Raw genomic sequence first — 23,183 nt, forward strand, 5'->3', positions numbered from 1 at the left:
GGTGTATTTGGCCGGGCAGGATCCACCTGCCCTCACGATCGCGACGGAGCTGTACAACACCCGCACCCCCCGCCCCCCGCGGGACAGGCACAGCCCCCGGCACAGCGGGGAAACAATATTAACAGCAAAGGCGGGGGGCGCGGGGGCTCCCTCAGCCGAAGGGGCCCTTGACGTTTTTGGGCTGGAAGAGGGGCTGCTCCAGGGGCACGGCGCCCATGCACTCCGCCGGGCTGCAGTGCCCCATCTTGCCCGGCTGCCCCGTGGCACCCGGGGGGCCGGGGATGCCGGGGATGCCCTGCTGACCCACGGGGCCCGGGGGCCCCATCTTCCCATAGCCTGGTGGCCCTTGGGGACCTGGAAAAGAGGGAGAGAAAGAGGGAGGTGGCAGGGTGTGGGGCTGGCAGCGAGCCCCAGCATGGGGCTGGTGGCCACGCGGAGGGAGGGGGCTCACCTGGGGGTCCCGGGGGGCCGCTGTCCCCCATCAGCCCCACGCCTTTCTCTCCTTTCTCTCCTTTGGCTCCCGGCTCACCTGGAGGAGAGGCGGATGGAGAGGGGTGAGACCCCGGAACAACCGCGGTGCTCAGGGACACCGGGAATGCCCCGGGGAGCAGCACCTACCCCGCATGCCCGGCACGCCCTGCCGCCCCTCTCTGCCGATCTGCCCCGGCATCCCTGGGGAGCCGGGGGGGCCCGGCCGGCCGGGCAGCCCGTCCTTCCCCGGGGGACCGGGTCTCCCTGGGGATGCCACCATCTCCACCGGGAAGTGCAGCCGGGAGGTGTAGTACGCCATCCGCTCTGCGGGGAAAGGCGGCCGCGCTCAGCGCCGGCGGGGACGAGGGGATGCCGGAGCGCGACAGGCCCTCGTCCCCACTGCCCCGTTACCGTCAAACATCTTGCTCAGCTCCTGCCGGATGAACCTCTTGATCTCGTCGTAATTCACCACATCTCCCTGGGGGGACACACGAGGGGCCATCGCCACTGGGCCCTGTGGGGGAACGGGGTCCCGCACCCCGGTCACCCCTCTTTACCATCATTCCCGGGGGTCCTGGCAGCCCGGGGCTGCCCGCAGGTCCTGGTGAGCCAGGGGGGCCCCTCTCTCCCGCGGGCCCCCGCGGCCCCACGAGGCCCATGGAGCCGCTCTTCCCCGGCCCCCCGGGCATGCCAGCTCTGCCCTTCTCCCCGGGGTAGCCTCTCTCGCCGGGGGATCCAGCTTCGCCCTGCGGAGACGCCGAGAGGGAAGGCTCAGCCCTGGCACCCCCGGCCCCTCACAGGGCTGTGGGGCGCCAGGACGGCCCCGGTGGCACAGCCGGGCTCTCCCCTCACCTTCTGGCCAGCCGGTCCCGCGATGCCAGGTTTTCCTGGGGGGCCCTGGGGAGACACAGAGGAGCGGGGTGGCAGGGATGTCCCCTGCGCAGGCACCTTGGGGACACCGTGGCCAGGCCAGAGGATGCCACAGTCCAGCGGGGCGGGAGTGCCGCAGAGCCCCTGCTCATACCTCTTTACCGACGGGTCCATCTGGTCCCTGCTCCCCCTGTGAAATCAAAGCGGGGCAGCGTGAGAGGGTGACCGGCACGGTACCGGTCTCAAGGTGCCCACTGCTCCGGGGTGCAGGGGTCCGCACCACCCCCCCGCACCCTGCTGCACTCACCGGTGGTCCCGGGTGACCCGGGGGTCCCGGCTGTCCTGGCATCCCTGGCAGACCTCGCTCCCCGACAGAGCCCCGCTCGCCCTTCAGCCCCTGTGGGGAGGCAGGACGGAGCCCGGAGCGTCGGAGTCAGTGCAGGATGGGGACGGCGACCCCCGAACCCGCCCTCCGAGGCCCCCACCCGGCCCCATCCTGGCCCCCGCATCCTGCAGCTGGGGCTGTGACGGGGCAGGGTCCGGCCCCAGGCTGTACTCACCACTCCGGCGAGGCCAGCGGGACCCGGCTGCCCCGGGCTGCCGGGGGGGCCCTGGGGGGCAGAGAGAGGGGTGTCAGCTGGGGGGAGCCGTGGCAATGACCCCGCTCCCTGCGCCGGGGGAGGCCCCGCCGTGCTCCCCGCCATGGGCACCGTCCCGGTGCGCCGTGGGGGGCAGGTTCGACTTACGATGAGCCCTGGGGGTCCCTGCCGGCCTTGGGGTCCCATGGGTCCGGGGTCACCCTGAGGAAGGTAGCGTGATGAGGGGCGGCGCGGGGCCCATCCAGCTCAGGGCTCCCGCGCCCACCCACCCCTTTGCTCACCTCCGCTCCTGGCCGGCCCGTGCTCCCCGGGGGGCCGGGTTTGCCGCAGTCACCCTAAAAGGAGGAAGGGACGCCGTGGGTAGCGCAATGTGTGGAGACCCTGGCCCAGGACCGAGGTCCCCGGGGCTGTCACCACCGAGTGTCCCCCAGCTCCACCATCACTCACCTTTGGTCCTGGGAGACCCGGGTGCCCCGTCTTCCCCTTGAAGCCCTGGAGGGAGAAAAGAGCTGGGTGGGGGTCCTGGCTCCCGTGAGTGAGGCAGGCAACCCTGACCCCCATCTCCACCAGGGACCCCAACTTGCAGCGCTGGGCCGGGGGGGATGCCCACCCACCCCCTTGGGCTCAGCACCCCCAGGAGCAGGCGGTGGGACAGTCCCGGCTCAGGGGACACCCGGTCCTGGCTGCGGGGACATGCCAGGCACAGAGCACCGGGGAGGGGGGACGAAGAAAGCTGTCACTCACCGGAGGACCCATCATCCCTGGTGGCCCGGGGGGGCCGGGGTCACCCTGGGGAGAAAGAGACACGGCTTGGGGGTGTCCTGGGGGGGCTTGCAGGGTGACTGCCCCCCCGCCAGCACCTGGGAGAGCCCCGGAGCCTCACCCGCAGCCCTGGCTTGCCGTCCTTGCCGTCCAGTCCTTCCAAGCCAGCGGGGCCCTGCAGGGACAAGGTGAGGGTGTCAGAGGGTGGTTTGCACCGAGGGGCTCTGGGGGTCCCCGAGGGACCTGCTCTGGGCACCCCACAGCATGGGCACGGGTCCCTGGGGAGTGGATCCAGCCAGCGGCGATCCCCAGGAGCACCATGACACCGGTGGTCCTGTCCCCTCTGCCCCAGGGGTGGCATGGGGCATGTCTCACCTGGATGCCTGGGGGTCCGGGGGGTCCGGGTGGCCCTGGCATTCCCGTGGGCCCACGCATGCCCTCGCTGCCCTGCAAGAGCCACAGGAGGTCACGGGAGCAGGGGCCGAACCTGGCCACCAGCCCGGGGGACGAGCGGTGCCACCTCACAGCCACGTCCCAGTGGCACTCACCCACAGCACTCACCTTCTCGGCCGCCGGCCCCGGTGGCCCGGCCGGACCGACCTTCCCTGGGAAGCCGGGGGGCCCCTAAAGAGAAGAGGGATGTTGAGTGAGGGGGGGACATTGTGGCGGGAGAGCCCAGCCCCCCACAGCCCACCGTCTCCAAATTAATTTTAACGGGTTTGCTCTGGGGCTGCTCTCCACACCCTGTCCCACGGGACAGCCCGTGTCTGTATGGGAGAAACCCCTGTCCCCATCCCTGGCTGGCTCCCCAGCCCCGTGGGGACACAGGGGGACACAGCCGGGGCTGAGCATCATCTCCTGGGGACACCCCACTGTGCCGGAACGTTGCTCCCCACAGCCCCCGCGGGACGTACTCACCGGCGGCCCCGGGAAGCCGGGCTGGCCCTGGAAACCCTGCGGAGAGACGAGAGCTGAGCCGGATCCCGACAGCCGCACCCTGCCCGACGGGGGTCCCGGGGATCCCCGTCCCTGCAGGCTCCTTGGGGACGCTCACCTGGTCCCCCTTCTCGCCGGCACTGCCCGGGAGCCCGCGCTCGCCCCTCGGTCCCTGCGGAGAGAGGGGGTGAGATGGGTGGGGAGCGCCTTGCTGCGCCCACATAACCCATAACCCCCCCCATAACCCCCCGGGAGCCGATCAGGGTGGGCACCTACCGCTGGTCCCGTGGGACCGGGGAGGCCGTCCAAGCCGGGGGGTCCCTGGGAAGGGGAAGAACGGGGTCAGATGGATGTGGCTGGAAGGACCTCAGCCCCGGTGCCTGCGGCGAGGGGGGCACCTGGGAGAGCCCCCAGCCCCTCTCCCCCGGCAGCATGGCCCCCAGGGACTCACCAGTTCCCCTTTCTCCCCGGGGGGGCCCACGTAGCCTCGCTCGCCTTTGATGCCCTGGGGAAGGAAGGAGATGAAGGCCCCATGCAGGACAGGGGACGAGCTGGGACATGGGGCACGGACGGAACAGGGGGCATGGACAGGAGGTGGAGGGACAGATGGGGCATGGATAGGGCATGGGGATGGGGCACGGACAGGGCATGCACGGGGCACAGATGGAAGGGGCATGGATGGAGTGAACAGACGGGCAATGGATAGGGCACCGGGAACGGGTGGGACGGGATGGATGGGACAGGGATGAGCCCTGCAGGGACCCGGTGCTCGGTGCCTGCTGGGGTCCCCCGACTGCCTGCCCGTCCCTGGCAGCATGGGGGGCCCCAGTGGGCTCCAGGGAGGGACACAGGGACACACGAGGTGGCTGGGGGCTGGCAGACGCTGCCTGGCTCCCTGCGGTACTCACGGGAAGGCCGGGGGGGCCCGTCGCTCCGGGGTAGCCGGGCTGCCCTGGAGGTCCCTGGGCAGGAGGAGGACGATGCTGAGCCAGCGGCAATGCCCCAGCCAGGTGCCCAAAGCCCACAGGGCACTAGTGTGTCCCCCGTCCCCTCGACCCACACCACTCACCGGCTCCCCTTTGGCTCCAGCAAGCCCAGCGGGGCCGCGTTCCCCCTGGAGACCCTTCGGAGGGAGAAGAGAGGAGCTGCAGGGGGTCTGCTGCGGCCCCTGCCCGGGGCTGCGCTCGCCTGGCAGCACGGCCGGGCAGAGCACGGGGGCCGAGGACCCGGGCACGGCCCATGGGGTCTGTGATCTCCACCAGCCCGTGCTGGCCCCAGCCTGCCCGGCACCTCCGGGCACCGGGGAGGACCCGCTCGGCACCCGGCTGGGCTCCCTCCACCCACGGTGCCAGCCAGGTGCAGCGGGCTCAACGCCCAAGCGTGGCCGGGCACGCTCACACCCAGACACAGGTCACTGCTGCCTGTGCCCCCCACGCCGTGGCCCACGGGTAGGACCCACGGGCAGCCCCGGTGCCACGGGGCCGTGGAAAGCTCAGCCCTGGGGGGGCTGTGCGGGGTGCCCAGCTCCTGGCACCCCAGCCACTGCCCAGGACACGCTTCAGACCACAGCTCCAGCCTGGTGCCACCCGCTGCCTCCCCGTCCTCCCAGGGTGCGCCAGGCGTGGGTGACGGGTGACAGCCGGGAGCCCCTGGGCTCCGTCACGGGACCGCTGGGGCGGGTTAGTGGGGTGACGTGGTGCCGAGGCGGTGGAGGCTGGACAGGACACGCTGGCACACCGCAGAGCAACGACCCACACAGACCCACAGAGACCCACACAGACCGTGGTGTTACGGTGACATTAGTGGATGAGGGGACAGGAGCAGGACACGGCTGGCACGGGTGAGGGAGGGCAGGATCCTCCGAGAGCCGCCGGTGCAGCCCCACCGCTGCCTCGTGCTAGGAGGGAGCATGGGTGGGAGCAGGAGGATGAAGATGAAGATGAGGACGAAGATGAAGATGGAGATGAAGATCAAGATGGAGATGGTGGAGGAGGCCGGCTGACCCCAGAGGAGCTGGGGACCAAGGGAGGAGGAGGATGAGCCCAGGCAGCACCGGCTGCACAGGGGGATACTCCCGGCGCCCATGAGGGGAGTCCCCAGGGGCACCCGGGGAAGGGGCAGCAGCTGGGTGCCACCCAGTGCACCCAGCGCACCCCATGGGAGCTGCGACGAGCCGTGGGCACCAAGCCGGGGCAGAAGGTGCCCAGCACACCGAGCACGGCCGGGCAGCCGCGCCGAGCCAGCCCGGGCAGACCCGGCACACCCGGGTCCCGCAGCGGTGAAGGGCCCCAAGACGGGGCAGCGGGGGCAGCGGCACCGGGGCCGGTGAGTGCCAGCACCGGGCCCCTGAGCTTAGGAAGAGCATTCCCGAGCCTGCAGACCCGGGGTCCGCCGAGACCCCCTGAATGGGGATGGAGGAGGTGGAAATGGGAAGATGAACATGAGGTGGAAGGGGAAGGGAGGCAGCTGGGCTGCGGCTCCCAGGGGGGACAGGGACAGGGGACACAGCCAAACCAAGCGGCAGCGACAGAGGGCACAGAGCAGAGCCGTGCTGGGTCCTTACGGGCAGTCCGGGTGCGCCAGGCGTTCCAGGAAAGCCTGGGGGGCCCTGAGGGGAGAAACAGGGAGGTCACAGCCTGGAAATGGCACCCGGGAGCCTGGGTTGAGCCCTCGGGGTGCCGCAGAGCGGCCGGGCGCAGGCCGGCTCGGCCTCGGCCCCGCACCAAGCCGGGCTCCTGCTCCATCTCCAGGTTGGCAGCGCCTTCGCCTCTGTCTCCAGACTCGCCGGGGCACAGCCTCGCCATGGCCCCGGCCCTCTGCCCATCACCACGGCCTCGGGGCAAGGCGCCGGGCCCCCTTGGCAACTTGCAGTGGGGGGCTCCAAGCCCCCCAGGACCACAACATGATGCCCACGCAGCCCGGCAGCCCCCCACCCTGGGGAGGGGTACTTACGATGGGCCCGGGTGGCCCCGGGGGTCCCCGCAGTCCCGGTGAGCCCTGGGGAGAGATGGGTGCGTTAGGTGTGACCATGGGGGGGACCTGGCCCCGCTCCAGCTCCGAGGGGCACCGAGGGACCCCGTGGCCACCGGGAAGGGCTGGGATGGCGGGAGGGGCCGAAGGAGCGGGACAGCGCTGCGGCTGGGGAGTGCACCCACCTGCTCGCCTCTCTCGCCGGGGATGCCCGGGGTGCCCGGCAGCCCGGGATCGCCCACGCAGTCCGGGTCAGGGCTGTCACCCTGCAGGGAGCGGGGATGCGTCAGGAGCCGGGGCCGGCTCTGCCCGCTGCCCACGGCCGAGCCCTGCCAAGCCCTGCCGAGTGCCCCCCGAAGCAACCTCCGCTCCCCAAAGCCCCAGCTGCTCCCGCAACGGGGGTACGGTGCTGGGTCCTGCCCCAGCAGGGACCATCCCTGCAGCACCCTGGGGACCGGGGTAGCAGCTCAGCCCCAGGGGCAGGGAGAGGGTGCCGGGTGGCACGGTTCACTCACCCGAGCCTCCTCCGCTCTCGGGAACTGGGCAAAGCACTGGAAGAAAACCCAGGAGTCACCCGAGGATCCCCTGCAGGGATGCACTGGAGGAGCTGCGGGGCATGGCGGGGCGCGGAGCCCCGCATCCTGCACCCCTCGGGCACTCAGCACCCGCTGCTCCAGCCCACACCGGCCCCTGCACAGGACAAGCCCCTCACCCTCCTCAGGGACCCCATCGGGGCAGGCAGGAGCTGTGCATGGCAGGGAGGACCAGCGTGCCCAGAGCGTGCCCAGCCCTGCAAGCGCCTGCTGCTTTGCACGACTGCCACGCGAGCCGATGCCCGGGGGCTCAGCAGCATCTCTGCACTTCACGCCAAGACCCCCCAGGACCAGGAGTTTTTGGGCACCGGGATTCCCACCCAGAGGTGGGCAATACTCACGTGGGCACAGCTCTCGCTGCCGGGGGCACCCGGCATGCCCGCATCTCCCTTCTCCCCCTTGACACCGCTGGGTGCTTTGAAGGCTGCCTGCAGCTGGGCGCAGTCCCCGCAGAGGGTCTGGGAGGAGGCGGCGAGTCAGGGGCGCCCCGAGGTGCTCGGGGTCCCCCAGGCACGACCCACAGCAGGAAGGTGCCCTGTCCCCATGCTCTCACCTTCAGCACCTCGATGTTCCTCTCGGCCATGACGGCCAGCGGCCCCTGGAAGAGATGCAGGAGGGAAGGGGACGGTCCCCGCAGCGGGGGGACCAGGATGGGCGGCCATGGGGGGAGCTGCCGCGGGCACAGCCGCTACCTACCAGGTCTCCAGCGGGTCCGGGCAGTCCTGGCAAACCATTGTGTCCTGGCATCCCCTAAAGCCGAGGAGAGAGCTTGAATATTTAAACCCTGCGCTAAAAGCTGGGCAGGATTGGTCCCCGCTCACTCGCTGCTGCTCCCGTCTCCCATCACTCACCTGGCGGCCCGGGGCGCCGGGGGGGCCGGGGGGGCCGGGGGCTCCGGGCGGACCCTGCAACACCCCAAAACACAAACGGAGAGAGGTGGGGGGTGAGGCGGTGGGGGGTGGGGGGCTGGCGGGCGCAGCGCAGCGGGGGCAGCACCCACCTGCGGGCCCGGCTGCGGCTGCCAGGACATCCCGGTCCACAGTCCTGGGGCTCCCTGGGGCCGAGAGAAGGGGAAGAGCGTTCAGCGGGGGCGAAGCAGAGCTGGGGGGTGCCCATGGGCGCCCGTGGTGCTTACCGGCATCCCGGCGTAGCTGGGGTCCTGGCGGGGGCTGAGCGGGCAGGCGCACTCCCCGGGGTCTCCCTGCAGAGAGAGGAGGTGAGGGCAGGGAGGGCGGCGGGGTGGCAGGGGGTACAGCTCGACCCCGACCCCAACTCACCTTCTCGCCCCGGGCACCCTTCTCCCCCTGCGAGGAGGAAAGCCGGAGATGTGCATTAGCAAGCAGCCCCCGGCACCCCCGTGCCCCCACCCACGGCCGGGCGAGCACCGGGGCACGGCGGCTCAGCACCGCGCTGCCCGCACGCTCGGCAGCGCTGCCCACGCCTGCAGGCACGGCCCCTCCATCACCCCCCGTACCTACCGGCTGCCCGCTGGACCCGGGCACCCCGGGGAGCCCCCGCTGCCCTTCGGGGCCCTGCGAGGAAGAGGAGGGGGAGGAAGCTCAGCTCCGGGTTCGGACTGTGGCATGGTGGTTTTTAACCAGCATCGAGGGGCCAGGGGAGGATGGTGATGCCCGTCCTGGAGGGCAGGACTTACCGGTGGCCCCGTGACGCTGGTCCCTGGTGGCCCAGCGGGTCCCACGGCACCTTTGGGCCCCGGAGATCCCTGCAGAGGAAGGACAGCAGGAGTGGGGGGGCAGGGTGGGGAGGGAGGGCTGGGGGACGCTCCCTTACCTTGGCACCTTTCTCTGCCGCCATCCCCCGGGGTCCCTGGGGTCCGGGGGGGCCCTGGGGGCAGGAGAGGGCGTTAGCTCCCCCCGGCAGCCCCAGCCAGCCCCCCTGCCCACCCAGCGAGCCATGGTGACAGCACTGTCCCCAGGGTGGCCTGGCCAGGACCCTGCTGCCACCGCCCACACTGGGGGGCTGACGCTGCAGGGGTGCGATGCCCCCGCTTGCAGGAATTGGGGGGCTGGTGGCTGCCCCATCTCCCAGGGCTGGGCAGTCCGAAACGCTACTTACGGGTGCCCCGGGTGGTCCGGTGCTCCCGGGCTCTCCCTGAGAAAAACAGAGTGCATGAAAGCCGGCAGAGCTGCCTGGCACGGCACGGCACGGCACGGCACGGCACGGCACGGCACGGCACACACACCCACCTGCGGTCCCGGCTGGCCAATTCCCGGTGGTCCCGGCTCACCCTAGGGAGACAGAGGGGCAGTGAGCGGCCCCGAAGCCCCCCCGTGCCCGGCCCCCCGCGGCCCTGCTCACCTGCAGCCCCTTCAGCCCGGGGGGGCCCTGAACCCCCGGCAGTCCCGGCTTCCCCTAAAACACACCAGGGTCAGCCCCGAGGCATGATGCCACCGGGCACCCGTGGCACTGCGGGGAGGGGGCACTCACGGGTCTGCCCGGCTGGCCGATGCCTGGGGGACCCTGATCCCCTTTGGCCCCGGGTTTTCCCGGGATGCCGACCCCATCCGAGGAGTCCCCATGCGGAGCAGGACTGGGCTCGCAGGCGTCTCCCTGCAGAGGAGGGAGCACAGGAGGGGAGGTCGGGATGGGTGCGGGATGGAGGGGGTGGGCGACACAGGGGTGATGGGACGCGGGTCCCCATTCAAGCGCGGGGGTCTCACCTTCTCGCCTTTGGGGCCGGCCGGACCCCTGATGCCGGGCTCACCCGACAGCCCCGGGAGACCAGCCATGCCTGGGGTGCCTGGGTCCCCGGGGCTGCCTGCGTCCCCCTGGCAAAGAGAGGGGACAAGGCTGGCATGGGGCAGGGGGGCACACGGCACTCCCCCAGCCCCACAACCCGGGGGGGTCGCAGCCCCCCCTGCCAAGCCCAGCCCCGCCAGAGCCCCCTCCCCAGCCCCCTCTGCCACCCCCAGCCCCGCCGGAGCCCCCTCCCCAGCCCCTCTCACCTTCTGTCCCTTCTGGCCAGCGTCACCGGGTCTGCCCTGGGGAAACGGAGGAACGGGTCAGGCCAGAGCATTCCCCAAAATGGGCACCCGTGAGCGCGGGGGGGCACTCACCGCTCTGCCCGGGGGGCCGCCCTGGCCCCTCTCCCCTGGCGGTCCAGGCACGGCCAGCACCGTCGCTGCCCCTTCAAGGGCCTGTGGCACGGGAGGGCACTGCCCGCATGGCTCACCCTGCGGAGGGGACATCCCGGTCGGAGCGTGGCTTTGGGGGGGTACCTGCAGCCCCCGCTGTTCTCCCCATCTCAGGGCTGTCCCATGCAATGAGTTGCACAGGTCTCAGCTGGGGAGGTTTCAGGGTCGGGGCAGGGAGTGGGGTCCCAGGGGGTCCCCATGGCAGGGCTCACCTTCTCTCCTTTGAGCCCCTGCACACCTGGATCGCCCTTGTCTCCCAGGAGCCCCTGCACCGAAGCCATGGCAGAGATGAGAGTACGGCCCCCAGTGCCTGGCTCCTGCACCCCCTGGCCCCCAGCACCCACCCCGAGCCCCCGCAGCCACGCTGCCCACCCGTGCCCCCACTCACCGGTCTGCCCATGGGTCCCTCCCGGCCACCATCCCCCTGCAAGACAGCAGGGTCAGCGTCAGGCTGCGAAGGAAGCCAAGGCTGCCCCGACCCCGTGGGGCGATGCAGCCGTTGCTGCTCCCTCTGGGGGTGCAGCAAAGGGGGTGGGCGTTGGGGTCACTCACCTTCTCGCCCTTGATGCCAGCCAGCCTGGGGAGCCCCGCTTCGCCCTGCCGAACGCCCCGCACGGTCACACACCCAACACCCGCGCAGCCCCGCGGTGGCCGGGGTGCCCCTCTGGCACGGGAGAGGGGGGCTCAACCCCATGGACTCACCGGCATCCCCGGCTGCAGCGGCGCCGGCGCCTGCATGCCCTCGAGCCCCTCGGCGGGACCCCGCAGCAGCGCGGCGAGGACGCGGGCATCGCAGGACAGGCAGGAGTCCCCCTGCGAGGGCAGGGAGAGGGCACGGCTCAGGGGGGCCACGGGGGCTGCCCACCGAGCAGGCAGGTGGGATGGAGGGACGGACACTCACCTTCTCCCCTTTTATCCCGTGGATGCCGGGATCTCCCTGGGAAGGAAACAGAGGAGCTGGGCCAGGCGCTGCCAGCGCGGGCTGGACGGTTGCTCAGTGTCCCCCCGCTCCGGCTGGGCACGAGCCAGCCCACCCCTCGGCCCCACGTCACCTACCCTGTCCCCTTTGGGTCCCACAGGGCCGGGTCTGTCCTGGGGAGGGGGAAATGAAGAGGGAGCGTTAGGGATGCTGAGACGGGACCCTGCTCTGCCCTCCACCCCGCGCGCCCGCCCACAAGCCCCTGCGGTTCAGACTCACCGAGACCCCGTCCTTGCCGGGTGCTCCAGGCGCTCCCCTGGGTCCTGGCTTGCCGGGCAGCCCGGCAGCACCGAGCGTCCCCTCGGAGATGGTGGGACACACCTCGCACGGCTCGCCCTGCCCACGGGGACAGAGAGATGCAGCCCCAGGCTGGGGGGGTCCTCGGAGTGGCCCCAAGATGCCCCAAGCAGCCCCGAGCCCAGGGGATGGGCACCGCGGTGGAGCCGTGCCAGCAGGGTCTGCCGTGCCCATGGCCATGGCACAGCGAGGCGTGGGGCAGCCCCGCACCGGGCCACCCTGCCCGCAGCACCTACCTTGTCTCCTTTTGGGCCCAGGACGCCGGGGGGTCCCTGCGGGAGGAAGGCAGGGACGGGGCTGCTTCAGGGAGCCCCAAGACCCAGGTTTGCCCTGGCATTGCCACCCAGCACCCCCCAACCCCTGCCACCAGCCATGGCATGGGACAGTCCCAGCCCCAAACGAGGCCGCCGGCTCTCCCAAACCCCTCTCCGCGCCTGGGCTCGGATCCGCCGCTGCTCCAGCCAAGCAGCCCCGACCCCGAGCCAAGAAACCCGTCCCTGACCCCGGGCTTTGGCTCCAGGCTCACGGTACTCACGGGTGTCCCAGGCGATCCCTCGGGTCCAGGAGCTCCCGAGCTGCCCTGGAGCCAGAGATGGGAGAGCCTGAGCCCGGCAAGGGAGAAAGTACGGCCCTGACCACCCCCAGCACCCTTTTCCCCCCAGGGGGGCTTCCTGCCCCCCCAAGCCGAGCCCTGGGCCACCCAGCCGGGGCTTGCCCAGCCGGCGGCACCGTGAGCCAGCGCTGACTCAGCTGCGGCAGATGCGGCTCCAGCCGGGGATCCCCGGCACGACCCACTGCCTGCCGCGCCGAGCTGCCCTCGGGCAGGACGGGGGGCGGTCAGGACCCCTTTCCCCCCCTACTCACCTTTTCTCCCTTCGGACCCGGGGGGCCACCAGGGTCGCCCTGAAAGGGAGAGGGGATGGCGTTAGCCCTGCCCGAGCACCCCAGCCAGCCCCATCGCGGAGTCCTGGGGGGCACCTCGCCCCCTCCTGGGGTGATGCCCACCCGCAGCCACCGTGTGCTGAGCTGGGGACGCCGTCTGGGCGCAGCCTCAAAGCATGGGGGTCCTTACCGGCTTCCCTGGAAAGCCGATCCCTGGAGAGCCTGGCTTGCCCGGGGGCCCCGGCTCGCCGGCCAGCCCCTCGGGTCCCACGAGGCCAGGGTCGCCCTGGAAGGCAGGGAGGGGTGTCAGTGCCGGCGCTGCTGCCCCCACCCTCCCACTCCCCAAGCCCCCACCTACCTTCTGGCCCTTGGGGCCCACCACGCAAATCTCTCCGGGCCGGCCCTGCCGGGAAGGGAGCGGGGTGTGAAGGCTCCGCACGTGCAGCGCCGTGCACACCACGGGGCGGGCTGGTCCAGCGGCCGGACCCCGCTGCCCCGGGGGGTGCCCCAGGGGATGCCCAGGTACCGCCTGGCACTACTCACATCGCGCCCTGGGCGCCCCGGCTTGCCCTGCAGTCCCCCGTCGCCCTTCTCACCCTTCTGGCCCTGCGGGACAGACGGACGTCACCCGTGCCATCTCCCATGCTGCCTGGGTTGGCACCGGCAGGTCCCGGTACCTCTGCCGCCATCCCGGGACCCACGGGGCAGTCGTCCCCGCCGCAATGCCAGCTCCCGCAGGCGGCTGGACTTACCTTCTGCCCATCAGCACCGGCCACCCCCGGGAGCCCCTGCGTGGGAACAGCAGGGCAAAGTGGGTGCCCACGGGTGGGCTCGTGCAGATGCCCATGGGTGGGCTTGCGCAGGGCTTCCCTCCTCCCGCTCGCCCCTTTCATCCCACCACCACCCACCGAGCTGTCTCCTCGGGACCGGACCCCCGTGCCCCAGCCCGGGGGAAGCACAAGACGTGGGGGGGGGGCACCGCTGGGTCCCCACGCCGTGGCCCCATCCGCCGGGCATCACTTACCGCCTCTCCGCGCTGCCCCTTCTCGCCCTGCGGCCCCTCGGCACACTGCAGGGAAGGAGGGAGTGGGGTGAGGGGGGGCGGCAGAGCCGGGGCGGGGGGTACACGGAGGGTGGGGGGTCTCACCTGCACGGGGCCGCCGGGGTGGGTGCGCACGCAGTCAGCGCCCTGCGGGAGCGGGGGAGGCAGCTCAGGGGCTCTGCCTGCACCGGCCGTGGCCAAGGACGGGGGGCCATGGGGGGCAGGAGCGCTCCCCAGGGCAGTGGGGCCCCCGTGTGCCGGGGACCCCTGCAGGGAGCACCCCCAGGGCAGGGGGGTCCCTACCCGGGACGCGGCTGGGGACACTCACGCGGTCGCCTTTCTCCCCCTTGCCGCCGGCGGTGCCGGGCAGGCCGCGCTCGCCCTTCCCACCCTGCAAGAGAGGGGAGGTGCGGGTGACGAGACAGGGAACGGGTGTCCCCACGTCCACACGTGTGCCCACAGCGGGGCCCACGGCTCCCGGGCAGGGATGCTCCGGACACAGCCGAGGGTCTGCGTGGCCACATCCCTGCCGGAGCTGGGCTCTGTGCGTCCTGGGGGGTGACAAACCTACCTTTGGACCCAGGGGACCGAGCGTGACCTAGGGAGAGAGGAGAGAGGTGTCCTGCAGCGCCCGGAGCCCCGCAAGGGCACGCTGCCTCCAAAGGGCAGCCGGAGAGAGCCCCGTCCCCATTGCGGTCCCCATCCTCCCATCACCCTGTCCCCAAGTGCCATCCCGGGAGCCCCATGGGGCACACGGGGTCCCAAACATCCACTGTCCCCCCACCATCAGCCCCAAACTTCCAGCCAGAGGTTGCCACAGGAATGGAGCCACATCTGGAAGGGATCAGGGACCTTCCCCGCAGCCAAACGTTGCCGGACCCCGGGCCAGGAGGAGCCAGGGGTGGCAGGGGGCTGGTGGCGATGGCAGAGCAGCAGGTGACACCCCCGGGCCAGCACCCCAGTGGCTTTTGCTGGCCCCAGCTCACAGCCCCGCCCCAGCAAATGGTCCGGGGTCCCCATCTCCTCCTGCCAACACGGTGCTGCCCGGCAGCACACTCACGTTTGCTGAGGCCGTCTGCGGTGAGCAGGGTGGGCACTGGAAGAGACAGGGATGGCGGCTTGCACCAGCTCTGGGCACCGCCCGCAGCACCCAACACCCTACACCACCCACAACGCTATAGCACCCGCAACCCTATAGCGGCCACAACCCTATAGCACCCACAACCCCGTGGCCACTGCCCCGCTCCCCTGGGCACCCCAAACCCACGGGCTCACCCAGCAGCATCTCTCCCTGCCAGCCCTGGGGTGCCCGTGGGCACAGGGGGATGCCCGTGTCGGAGAAGGGAAAAGCCAGGAGAGCGTTTCCCCCCCGCCGCGTCCCCGGGGGGTCAGGAGAGCGGCTGGCCTGGCACCCGCCTCTCCCTGCGGCTTTGTGGCTTGACCGCAGCTCCGCCGGGCCAAACCAGCCGCCCCAGCATGCTCCCATGGGACCGGGACCAGGGCCGGGCAGGACGGGGCTCCCCACACCCCGTGCCTGGGTGCCAGTGCCGGCAGGGCAGAGCGCAGCCCCCCGTGCTCCCATCCCCGAGCTGGGGCCAGCCCCACACCTCACCCCCTCGCTGGGTGTCCCCGGCTGCCCGGGGGTCCCCTGTCACCCTGCGGGGAAGCGACACAGAGCAGAGAGTGAAAAGAAAAGCCAGGCAGACCCCCATGGCTGTGGGACCCAGCCCATGCTGTGGGACCCGGTCTGCACCCTGGGGATCCCCAGCAGGATCCCACCATGGGGATGCAGCAGCCCTGGGGGACAGGGCCACGCAAGGATGGGGCACGGAACATGCTGGAGACGCTTCCCAGCTCCGGGAGCGCTCCGGAGACGCTCAGAGGGAACAAAGAGGCCCTTGGCCACGGCTGGGATCGCTCCAGCAGCAGCGGAGAGTTAAGTGGGGCCTCAATTCCTGCTCGGGGGAGCAGAGCAGCCACTTCTACAGCTCTGGCAAGCAGCAGAAAGTTCCCAAATTGAGCCCGGACAGACCCGGCCCGGGGCGCAGATGGGCCCTGGCACAGCACCGGCACTGGCGGGAGGAAGGAGAGCGGAGCCAGGCATGCCAGGACTGGTGCAGCCAGGCTGGGACACCCTCTCCCACCTCCCCTCACCTTCTCCCCGTGATCTCCCTTCACGCCAGTCCTCCCCGAGGTCCTCGCCGGCTCCTGTGGAGAGAGCAGAGCACCCATGGGTGCTACCTGCCTGTGCATCCCTGGGCGATACCTCCCCACGCACCCTGGATTATGCTGCCAGTGCACCCCCAGGTGCTACCTCCCTACGCACCTCTGGGTTATCCTGCCTGGGGCACCCATGGGTGCGACCTGCCTCAGGCTGAGCCCCGAGCCGCGGGCTCAGCCGGTGCAGACCGGCGGGGCTGCAGGAGCCCTCCCCTCCCTCGCTCCCGGGCGCCCGGCTGCCGCCAGCTCCCTCCCTCCCCTCGCACCGAGCCTCGTGCAGTGGAAAATGTGAGACAGGGCTTTTCCAGGGGCTGAATCAACGCGGCCGCCAGCTCGGCAGCACCAGGCACCCGGCGCGGCAGCTGCCCACCCCGCGGGGCCGGGAGCATCCCGCGCCGGGATGGGGCCCTGGGCCAGGCTGCCGGAGGGATGCGGGCGCTCACCGCGCCCAGCGGCTCCTCCAGGCAGAAGCAGCGGGTGTAGACCCGGCCCTGGGGCTGCGGCGAGATCTCGATGAGGTTGCTGCTCTGCATCAGCTCCGCTTGCCGACGTGTCTTGGGCACTTCCACAAGGCACTGCCGGGAGAGAGGGGGGTCACGGGGGGCTGCCGGGGTGAGAGTCCCGGGAGCCCCAGCCCTGCCCGAGCACCCGCTGCGGTTTGGGAGAGGGATGCATCCTGCACCGTGCCCCGCACTGGCCATGGGGACAGGCGCCAAGAGACAGCCCAGGGCTGGCGCAGAGCTGCCCTGCGTCCCCAGCCACCACGAAGTGACCCACAGGGGAGCTCTGGCTAAGAGACCTGCCCTCACTGTGCCTCAGTTTCCCCTCTGGGGAAAACCCTGATCATGCAGGGCAATGCCAGGGCCTGGCATCGGGGTGGGGGCTCGGGGGGACTCACCCCGCTGGCCGAGATCTCGCAGCACCCCTCCTGCCTGGCCAGCTCGGCGTCACAGTAGATCTGAGCTTGCTGGATGTCGAACTGCAGCGGGAAGGGAGCGGCAGGTCAGGGGCAGGCAGGGACGGATCCCGCACCGCAGGCGGAGCGTGCCCGCACCCCCACGGGGACTCACCCGGACCGGGGTGCCACGCACAGCATCCAGCCCCAGGAAGGCGTTGCCCTCTGGGGCCAGCGCCCGGCGGGGGGCCAGCGGCTTGGAGGAGATGGAGGTGCAGTCGAGGTGGACGGAGATGGCACGGCTCTGCACAGCCACCGCCACCTTGTGCCACCGCCCGTCGAAGAGGGACGCCACGGCCTTCCCCGCAAAGACAGCGCTGACGAACGCGGCCCCCGGCGCCCTGGCCTGAAACTCCAGGCTCTTCTCGGGGCCATGCACGGCCAGGGAGAGCTGGGCAGAGAGGGGACAACACCGCGCTCGGGGATGGCTCACGGCTGTCCCCTCGCCGCTGGCACGTCCCGCCGCCCCGGGGCTGTACCTGGGGGTAGCCCTGCCGGTCGGTGACCTGGAAGAGGTACCAGTGCTCCCCGGTGCTGTTCTTCTTCAGCAGCAAGGTGAGGACGAGGGTGAAGGTGGGGGGCAGCCCGTGGGGAAACACCTGCCTGCGGGGACAGGCGTCAGGGGCGGCCGGACCCTGCACCGAGCTCCGACGCCGGCGTTTGCACCGAGGCCAGTGGCAGCACCCGCCCCAACACCCCCACCCACATGGCACCCACTGGCAGCATCACTCTAACAGCCCCCAGGGGTCCCGCCGGGGACCACCCCCATCGGCGGCACCGTGGATGTCGTCGGGGCGGATCCAGCCCCGGCCCCACGCGGCAGCGCCTGGACCTGGAGCTGTTTGTGTCTCGGCCGGACGCGCGGGCTGTGGCTGCCGGAGACGCCAGCACTTATGCAACAGGAGCCGAGCACGAGGCAGACGGCAGAGACGCTTCCTCCCGTCCTGGCGAGGCACGGGGAGCTCGGGCCGTCCCCCCAAAGTGCAGCCCCGCATCCCTCGCACCGGCCGGACGCACACGCGGCAGAGGGGACCCAGCCCAGCCTGCCTCGGGCACCCCCAACCGCTGTCCCCATCCCTGCCCCATGGCACAGCCACCATCTCCACCGCGCACCCCCAAACACGGCCCTCCCGGGGCGGCTGCAGCGCCCGGGGCCATGCGCTTATCCCCACAGAATTGAATTTTGTCCTCAGGCAGCCGGGAAATGTGTCCCTGACCCCGCGGGCTCTGCGGGACAGACGCTCCCACGTGGGCGGTGGGCAGGGGGCAGCCGCGGCGCCCACCTCCCGCCGGCAGCCTGCTCCCCCCTCGCACGGCGGGGAGCATGGCAGCCATTCCCCAGTGGGACCGTGCCCAGCTCGCCCGCAGCCCGCTCAACCGCTGGAAATATTTGCTTCGGGCTCCGCTCAGCTCCCGGCCTCGGCTCCACCATGCCAGCAATTTTCCAAACCACCGCTCTGGAGAGGGACCAAGGCACGAGAAGCAAACTGGACCCGGTGGTCCCCTCCGCTCTCTGCAGGGCACGGGGCTGTCCTTGTGGGGCACCGAGGAATAGGGCCAGGGCACCCCCATGGGTGCCCACCCGGGGCTCGCAACCCGGTTGCTGGGGCCACCCTCGTGCTGAGCGCTCCCCAGGGCTGGCTCTGGGCTGCTGCAGGCACCCGGCCAAGAGCAACACCAGCCTGGAGCCATCTCGAAGCCATCTAAGGACTTGGCTGCCCAGGTCAGGAGCCAAGGCTGGGTCTCCTTCGCCCTTGGGAGAGCCCTGTGCCCAGCGTAGCCGCGTGCCAGCCCCGAGGCGATGTGGGGACAGGCGGGCTGGAGGAGGCAGGCATGCAAACCGCAGCAGCTTCCTCCAGGAACAGCTCCTGAGGACGTGGACCTGCTCCCACCTCGCCACGCTGCAGCATCCCTGCCAGTCCCGGCCCCACGGCGCGGCACGGCGGCGAGCACGGCCTCGGGCACGGCCGGGCAGGACGTGCGGGAGACTTTGGGGCTGAGGGCCGGTCTCCATCTGCCTCCCCCAGCAGACCCCCCGTGGCCCCAGCAAACCCAGCAGTGCCTGCTCGGAGCTGTGCAGCGTTTCGAGCTTGTCTAGACCCCGGCGAGCGCCTGCCAAGCCGGGGAGAGCAGACACAGAGCAGCCACAGAGCCGCGGTTGCGTAAGGGCTGGCCACGACCCAGCCGAGCCGCGGCAGCCCATGATTTACTTTCTAGGAGGAAGGTGGCTTGGGCAGCCCCGGGGCTGCACCACCGACACCTCTGCATCGCCCTGGGTGCCGTGGTGCCTGGCCTCTCCAGCACGAGTTAAGGGCAAAGCCTAATGAGCTTCGCCCGGGCCCCATCCTTAAAACACGTGGGGACGGTGCCCGGCGGTGCTTTGGCCACCCAGGGCCACCCCGCGAGCTGCCCGCACTCACTGCGTGGGCTGGACCAGCGGCACGGCGCCCAGCCGCAGCACCGCCGGCCCCCTCGGGTTGCTGACTTTCTTGATGGAGGAGATCTTCAGCAGGTCGAACCTTTTGATCAGGTTAAAACCTGCAGGACAGAGCGGAGGAGGTGAGACCTGGCCCTGGCACGGGTGCCAAGGGCTGACGCTCTCCAGGCAGGGCGCAGAGCCCATCCCTGGGGAGTCGGGGCTGCACAGGGCCCTCATCTGCGGGGCGAGAGGGGCTTTCCTTACCTGTTACGTTCTCATACTTGTCCCCAACCAGATCCTCGTCCCAGAGCTGCGGGCACGGCTCCCCTGCAAAGCAAATCAGCACATCACCGCGGTGTCCCCAGGGGCACGGGGAGGCTGTACAGGCAGGGTCGGACGGTGCGGAGCCCCCCAAGCCCCGGCGGGTCTCGGGGCGCTGCCGGGAGCTCACCCCGGCCCCCCGGCATGCCGAGGCCGCTGGCAGCCGCAGGGCACAACGGATCCAGCAAATACAGCTCCCACGGCAGCGCCGGCTCCTTGCAAACAGCCCGCCAGGCGCGGAGCGGCAGGTTTGGAAGGGACGGAGGGTGAGCTCAGAGCTGGCCCCGGCCGCCTCCCGCAGCAAGTTCACCAGGTGAAATGCTTTTCCCAGTTGCTGCGTGTTTTGCCTCAAAACAGCCCCGCAGCTGGAATCAGCATCAGGAGACTCGGATGGGCGCCACAGACACCCAAGGCGGGGAGATGGCACCCAGAGCTGCCCGCTGGCCTTCCTGTCCCATCCTGGTGACATCTTCAGAGCTGGTGGCCCCAGGGGACAGGCGCGAGGGCCGGGCCAGGGGACGGCGAGAGGCTGAGCCGCAGGAAATGCCGTGTCAGTCGCGATCACGGGGATGCTGGTGCTGTTTGCAACTGCGCTGATATATTATGACTTCAGCAGCATCAATCCACCTCCGCTGGATGCTACCAGATGTTGGGAGGTGCGAGATAGGGGAGGAAACAAGGGGGTATTGAAGGAGGAATTCGTTTTGTCTCCGTGCACACACCAGCCCTGGAGCAGAGATGGCCCTTGACGATTCACCCGCCTCTTCCCCAGCCCTCGGCCGTTCCCGGGGGGTGGCTCTGGCCCCCCGCGGCCCCACTGCCCACCTCCACCCAAGAGCCGGGCACCACCACGGCACTTCTCCCCCAGGCTGACCACTCGCTCGCACACGGCCAGCAGCAGCGCGGGGAGGTGCCCCTTGCCCCCGGCACCCCCGGCACAGTGGCAGCAGCGCAGCCGGCCCGGCAGGCACGTGTTGCGGCCAGGGGCAGAGCTCCCTCCTGCCGGCGGTGAGATCATCCGCAACGGGGCTGGGGGCGGAAAGCGAGGCATAAATCACCCCGGGCGCGATCTGCTTTGAAGCCTCTCCTGGCCCCAGCGCTGCCCCTAAGGGAAACCCCATCTCCCCAGCCCTCGTTTCCCTAACGAAGGGCTGGAGCCAGGCGGCCGTGCCACGCGGGACAGTGGGTGCCAGTGCCAGCTGTGGGGTCCCTTGCATAGGCAAAGCCGGGCAGCCCCCGGGCCCTGCCGTGATGAGCCACCGCTCCACCCCCGCAAAGACTGATGCAACCGCGGCTTCGCTGCCAGCGGCTCCTCCCCACCATCCACCTCGAGCTCACCCCGAGCCATGGCCAGCCCCACGCTGGGACCCACGCACAGCAGCCCCGCAGCCAGGGCCCCCCACGGGCTCAGTCATCGTCCCCCTGTCCCCAGCCACATGGTGACAGCCCTGAGCACTCCACCATTGGCGTGCACCATGGCCAAACCTCTTCCCACCTCACAGCCAGAGGCCAAAATCCCCTCGGAAGCTCTGTGCATCCTCGCCGCTGCCCCGAACGGTCCTGGCTCACCTACAGAGCAGCTCCCGCCCGGACCCGGCTCCCGCACACGCTGCCGGACGGCGCTGCCTTTGCCGCCAGCTGGCAGCAAGCACCCTGCGGCCAGAGCACGGCCAAGCCCCCTCCCTCCATGAGCACAGCCTGGGCTGTGGGGTGTTCCCGGTGCTCGGCCACTGCGGGGGCGATGGTAGGGTGTCCCCGGGCTGGCTCCCCGCAGCAGGGCTCGCTCGGCTCTCCCTGGCCCCCTGCCCGCACGGGATGCTGAGCAAAGCCCCAAAGCCAGAGCAGCTGGTGCTCAGCAGGGAGACGATGTCCGCAGCCACTGCTCCGGCCACCAGCGTGCCCCTGCGTGCGGTCCTGGCACGTGGGGACCTGGCACGGCTCATGGTGTCCTCTGGCCACCTCTGCCCCGTGATCCCTGGATCTGATCAGCCCTCCTCTTCCTCCTCTCCCCAAGGACAGGCAAGGAGGAGGCCGCTCCTGTGTAGACCCCGAGCCCGTGCTCCCAGTGCCCCTTACCTTCTGCCGGTGGCAGCTCCTTCCCCTCGCAGGTGCTGACGAGCCCTGCGAGTGCGAGGGCCCAGAGACCCCTCATGGTGCCCGCGGCAGCGGCTCGGGGCCAACGCGGCTGCCTGGAAGGGAGAGAGATCAGGCAGCAGCGGAACAGGCACGTGGTGGGCACCATCCTGCGCCCCCGGAGCTCGCCACGCTGGGACACTGACAACAAAGCCACCAGCACGGAGTTGATGCTGACCCACTCAGCCATGGCTCAGGCAGGTTTTGGGGGTCAGTGTAGCCCCCATCCACTGATGGATCCCCTGTCTGCTCTGCACCCAGCCCAAGCACGCAGGGCAAGCCCCAGCATCCCGGCATTCACGGGTTCAGTCCAACCAGCACCCAGTTTTACTCCAAACGTCTGGAAACCCGGAGGCTGGGGTGCCCCAGAGCAGAACCAGGTGCCTCCTGTGCAGGACCCCCCAGGAAGGTCTCGCTCCCTCCTGTTTCATCTCCCGATCCCGTGTGGATCCCCGGGGTGGCCCAGGCCCTGCAGGTCACCCCGACCTGGCCTCCCTCCTGCCTGCTTCCTGCCACGAGGCAAGGCAGGGCTGCAGGCAGCCGGAGCCGGGCGTTGTGACAGACCGGACACGCTCGGCTCCGCTCACCGCTGCAAGAGCTGGACCTGCATCCCTGTGCCTTCGTCCCCACGCATGGCGGTCGGGGACCGTTGTGACCAGTGGCCGTGTCTCTGCCCTGCCTGCACGCAGCTCTCCTGCACCCCCAGCTCTTCCCTGCCTGCTCCCCAGCTCCCCTACCCGAACCTCCTGCACAACCCCTGCACCTCCCGGCTCCCCTGGCCGGGCACCCCCTGCCATCATGCACCCACCCCTGCTCCCCCTGCACCCACTCATGCACCCACTCCTGCACCCACCCATGCCCCTCCGGCTGCTCCCCGCCTGCACCCCGGCTTTCCTACCCCCGCACCCTCCGCACCGGAGGGTCCCCACGGCTCCGGGACGCCGTCCCCGCCCCGTCCGCCCCGGGGCGGTGATTAATTACGATCAATTAGGGGAAACCCCCGTTCCGCGCCCGCCCGACGGCGGGGCCGGGCTCTGCCCCGCTCCCCGTGCCCGGAGCCGGCAGCGGCGGGGGCGCAGGGCGGGCCCGGGGCTCACCTGCGCGGTGCTCGGCGGGGCCCGGGGCTGCCCGGGGCTGGCGGGGAGGGAGCGGGCGGTGCCGCGGGTCCGGCCGGTCCGGGGCGGTGGGAGCGCGGCGGGACACCGGGATCTCCGCCGCGCCGCCCCCGCCGCCTTCCCCGCCTCCCTCCGGGGGGGCCCCGAGCCGTCCCCCGGCAGCTGCCCGCCCTACGCCTCCCCAACCCGGGGGGGCCCGAGCCGCCGCCCGCCTTCGCATCCCCGCCCTCCTCTTCCTCCTCCTCCTCCCCCCCGGGCGCCTCCTCCGGCAGCGCCCTCCCTATCCCGCCTTCCCCCTTCCCCGGGGGCTGGACCCCCGCCCGGAGGAGGGGACCCCCTACGGGGGGCGAGCGGAGCGCCCCAATCCCCGGGCTGGGAGTGACCCCCATCCCCTGGCTGCTATCCCTGTGGAGCAGCTCTTCCTCTCTCCCGGGACTAGAGGGGATCCAGGTGCTGGCACTGGT

General features: G+C 71.0%; 1 protein-coding gene across 1 annotated transcript; it reads right to left on the bottom strand.

The window, feature by feature from the left end:
- COL16A1 (collagen type XVI alpha 1 chain) lies at positions 1–21,657 on the bottom strand. Its single transcript, XM_075173513.1, has 70 exons — positions 21,548–21,657; positions 19,415–19,477; positions 19,152–19,269; positions 17,211–17,334; positions 16,847–17,122; positions 16,675–16,755; positions 16,220–16,351; positions 15,711–15,764; positions 14,617–14,652; positions 14,128–14,154; positions 13,885–13,947; positions 13,662–13,703; positions 13,539–13,583; positions 13,267–13,302; positions 13,058–13,120; positions 12,873–12,917; positions 12,705–12,800; positions 12,497–12,535; positions 12,168–12,212; positions 11,869–11,904; positions 11,555–11,671; positions 11,413–11,448; positions 11,258–11,293; positions 11,089–11,169; positions 10,909–10,953; positions 10,745–10,780; positions 10,569–10,622; positions 10,279–10,395; positions 10,168–10,203; positions 9,883–9,990; positions 9,650–9,772; positions 9,521–9,574; positions 9,409–9,450; positions 9,278–9,313; positions 8,993–9,046; positions 8,856–8,924; positions 8,680–8,733; positions 8,479–8,505; positions 8,337–8,402; positions 8,202–8,255; positions 8,053–8,106; positions 7,898–7,951; positions 7,755–7,799; positions 7,543–7,659; positions 7,124–7,159; positions 6,794–6,874; positions 6,591–6,635; positions 6,202–6,246; positions 4,708–4,761; positions 4,547–4,600; positions 4,090–4,143; positions 3,915–3,959; positions 3,757–3,810; positions 3,621–3,656; positions 3,264–3,326; positions 3,078–3,149; positions 2,824–2,877; positions 2,685–2,729; positions 2,388–2,432; positions 2,222–2,275; positions 2,088–2,141; positions 1,902–1,952; positions 1,649–1,738; positions 1,496–1,531; positions 1,324–1,368; positions 1,029–1,217; positions 883–949; positions 619–795; positions 452–529; positions 1–354 (listed from the first exon to the last, which is right to left on the bottom strand). The coding sequence occupies exons 1-70, from the start codon at positions 21,621–21,623 to the stop codon at positions 152–154; spliced, it is 4,839 nt and encodes a 1,612-aa protein (XP_075029614.1). The 5' UTR covers positions 21,624–21,657; the 3' UTR covers positions 1–151.
- Between the last annotated feature and the right edge of the window lie 1,526 nt (positions 21,658–23,183).

This window comes from Calonectris borealis, chromosome 25 (genome assembly GCF_964195595.1).
Source record: "Calonectris borealis chromosome 25, bCalBor7.hap1.2, whole genome shotgun sequence".
In the NCBI taxonomy this organism is placed as follows: domain Eukaryota; kingdom Metazoa; phylum Chordata; class Aves; order Procellariiformes; family Procellariidae; genus Calonectris; species Calonectris borealis.

What these genes read in the sequence shown, in the direction of transcription:
- COL16A1 (XM_075173513.1), bottom strand. Translation starts at nt 21,623, where the DNA reads ATGAGGGGTCTCTGGGCCCTCGCACTCGCAGGGCTCGTCAGCACCTGC. An exon ending in TGCGTGGCACCCCGGTCCGG is followed by an intron (nt 16,756 to 16,846) that starts GTGAGTCCCCGT and finishes TTCCCGCTGCAG; the next exon opens with TTCGACATCCAGCAAGCTCA. An exon ending in CGGGACCGGCTGGCCAGAAG is followed by an intron (nt 1,218 to 1,323) that starts GTGAGGGGAGAG and finishes GCGTCTCCGCAG; the next exon opens with GGCGAAGCTGGATCCCCCGG.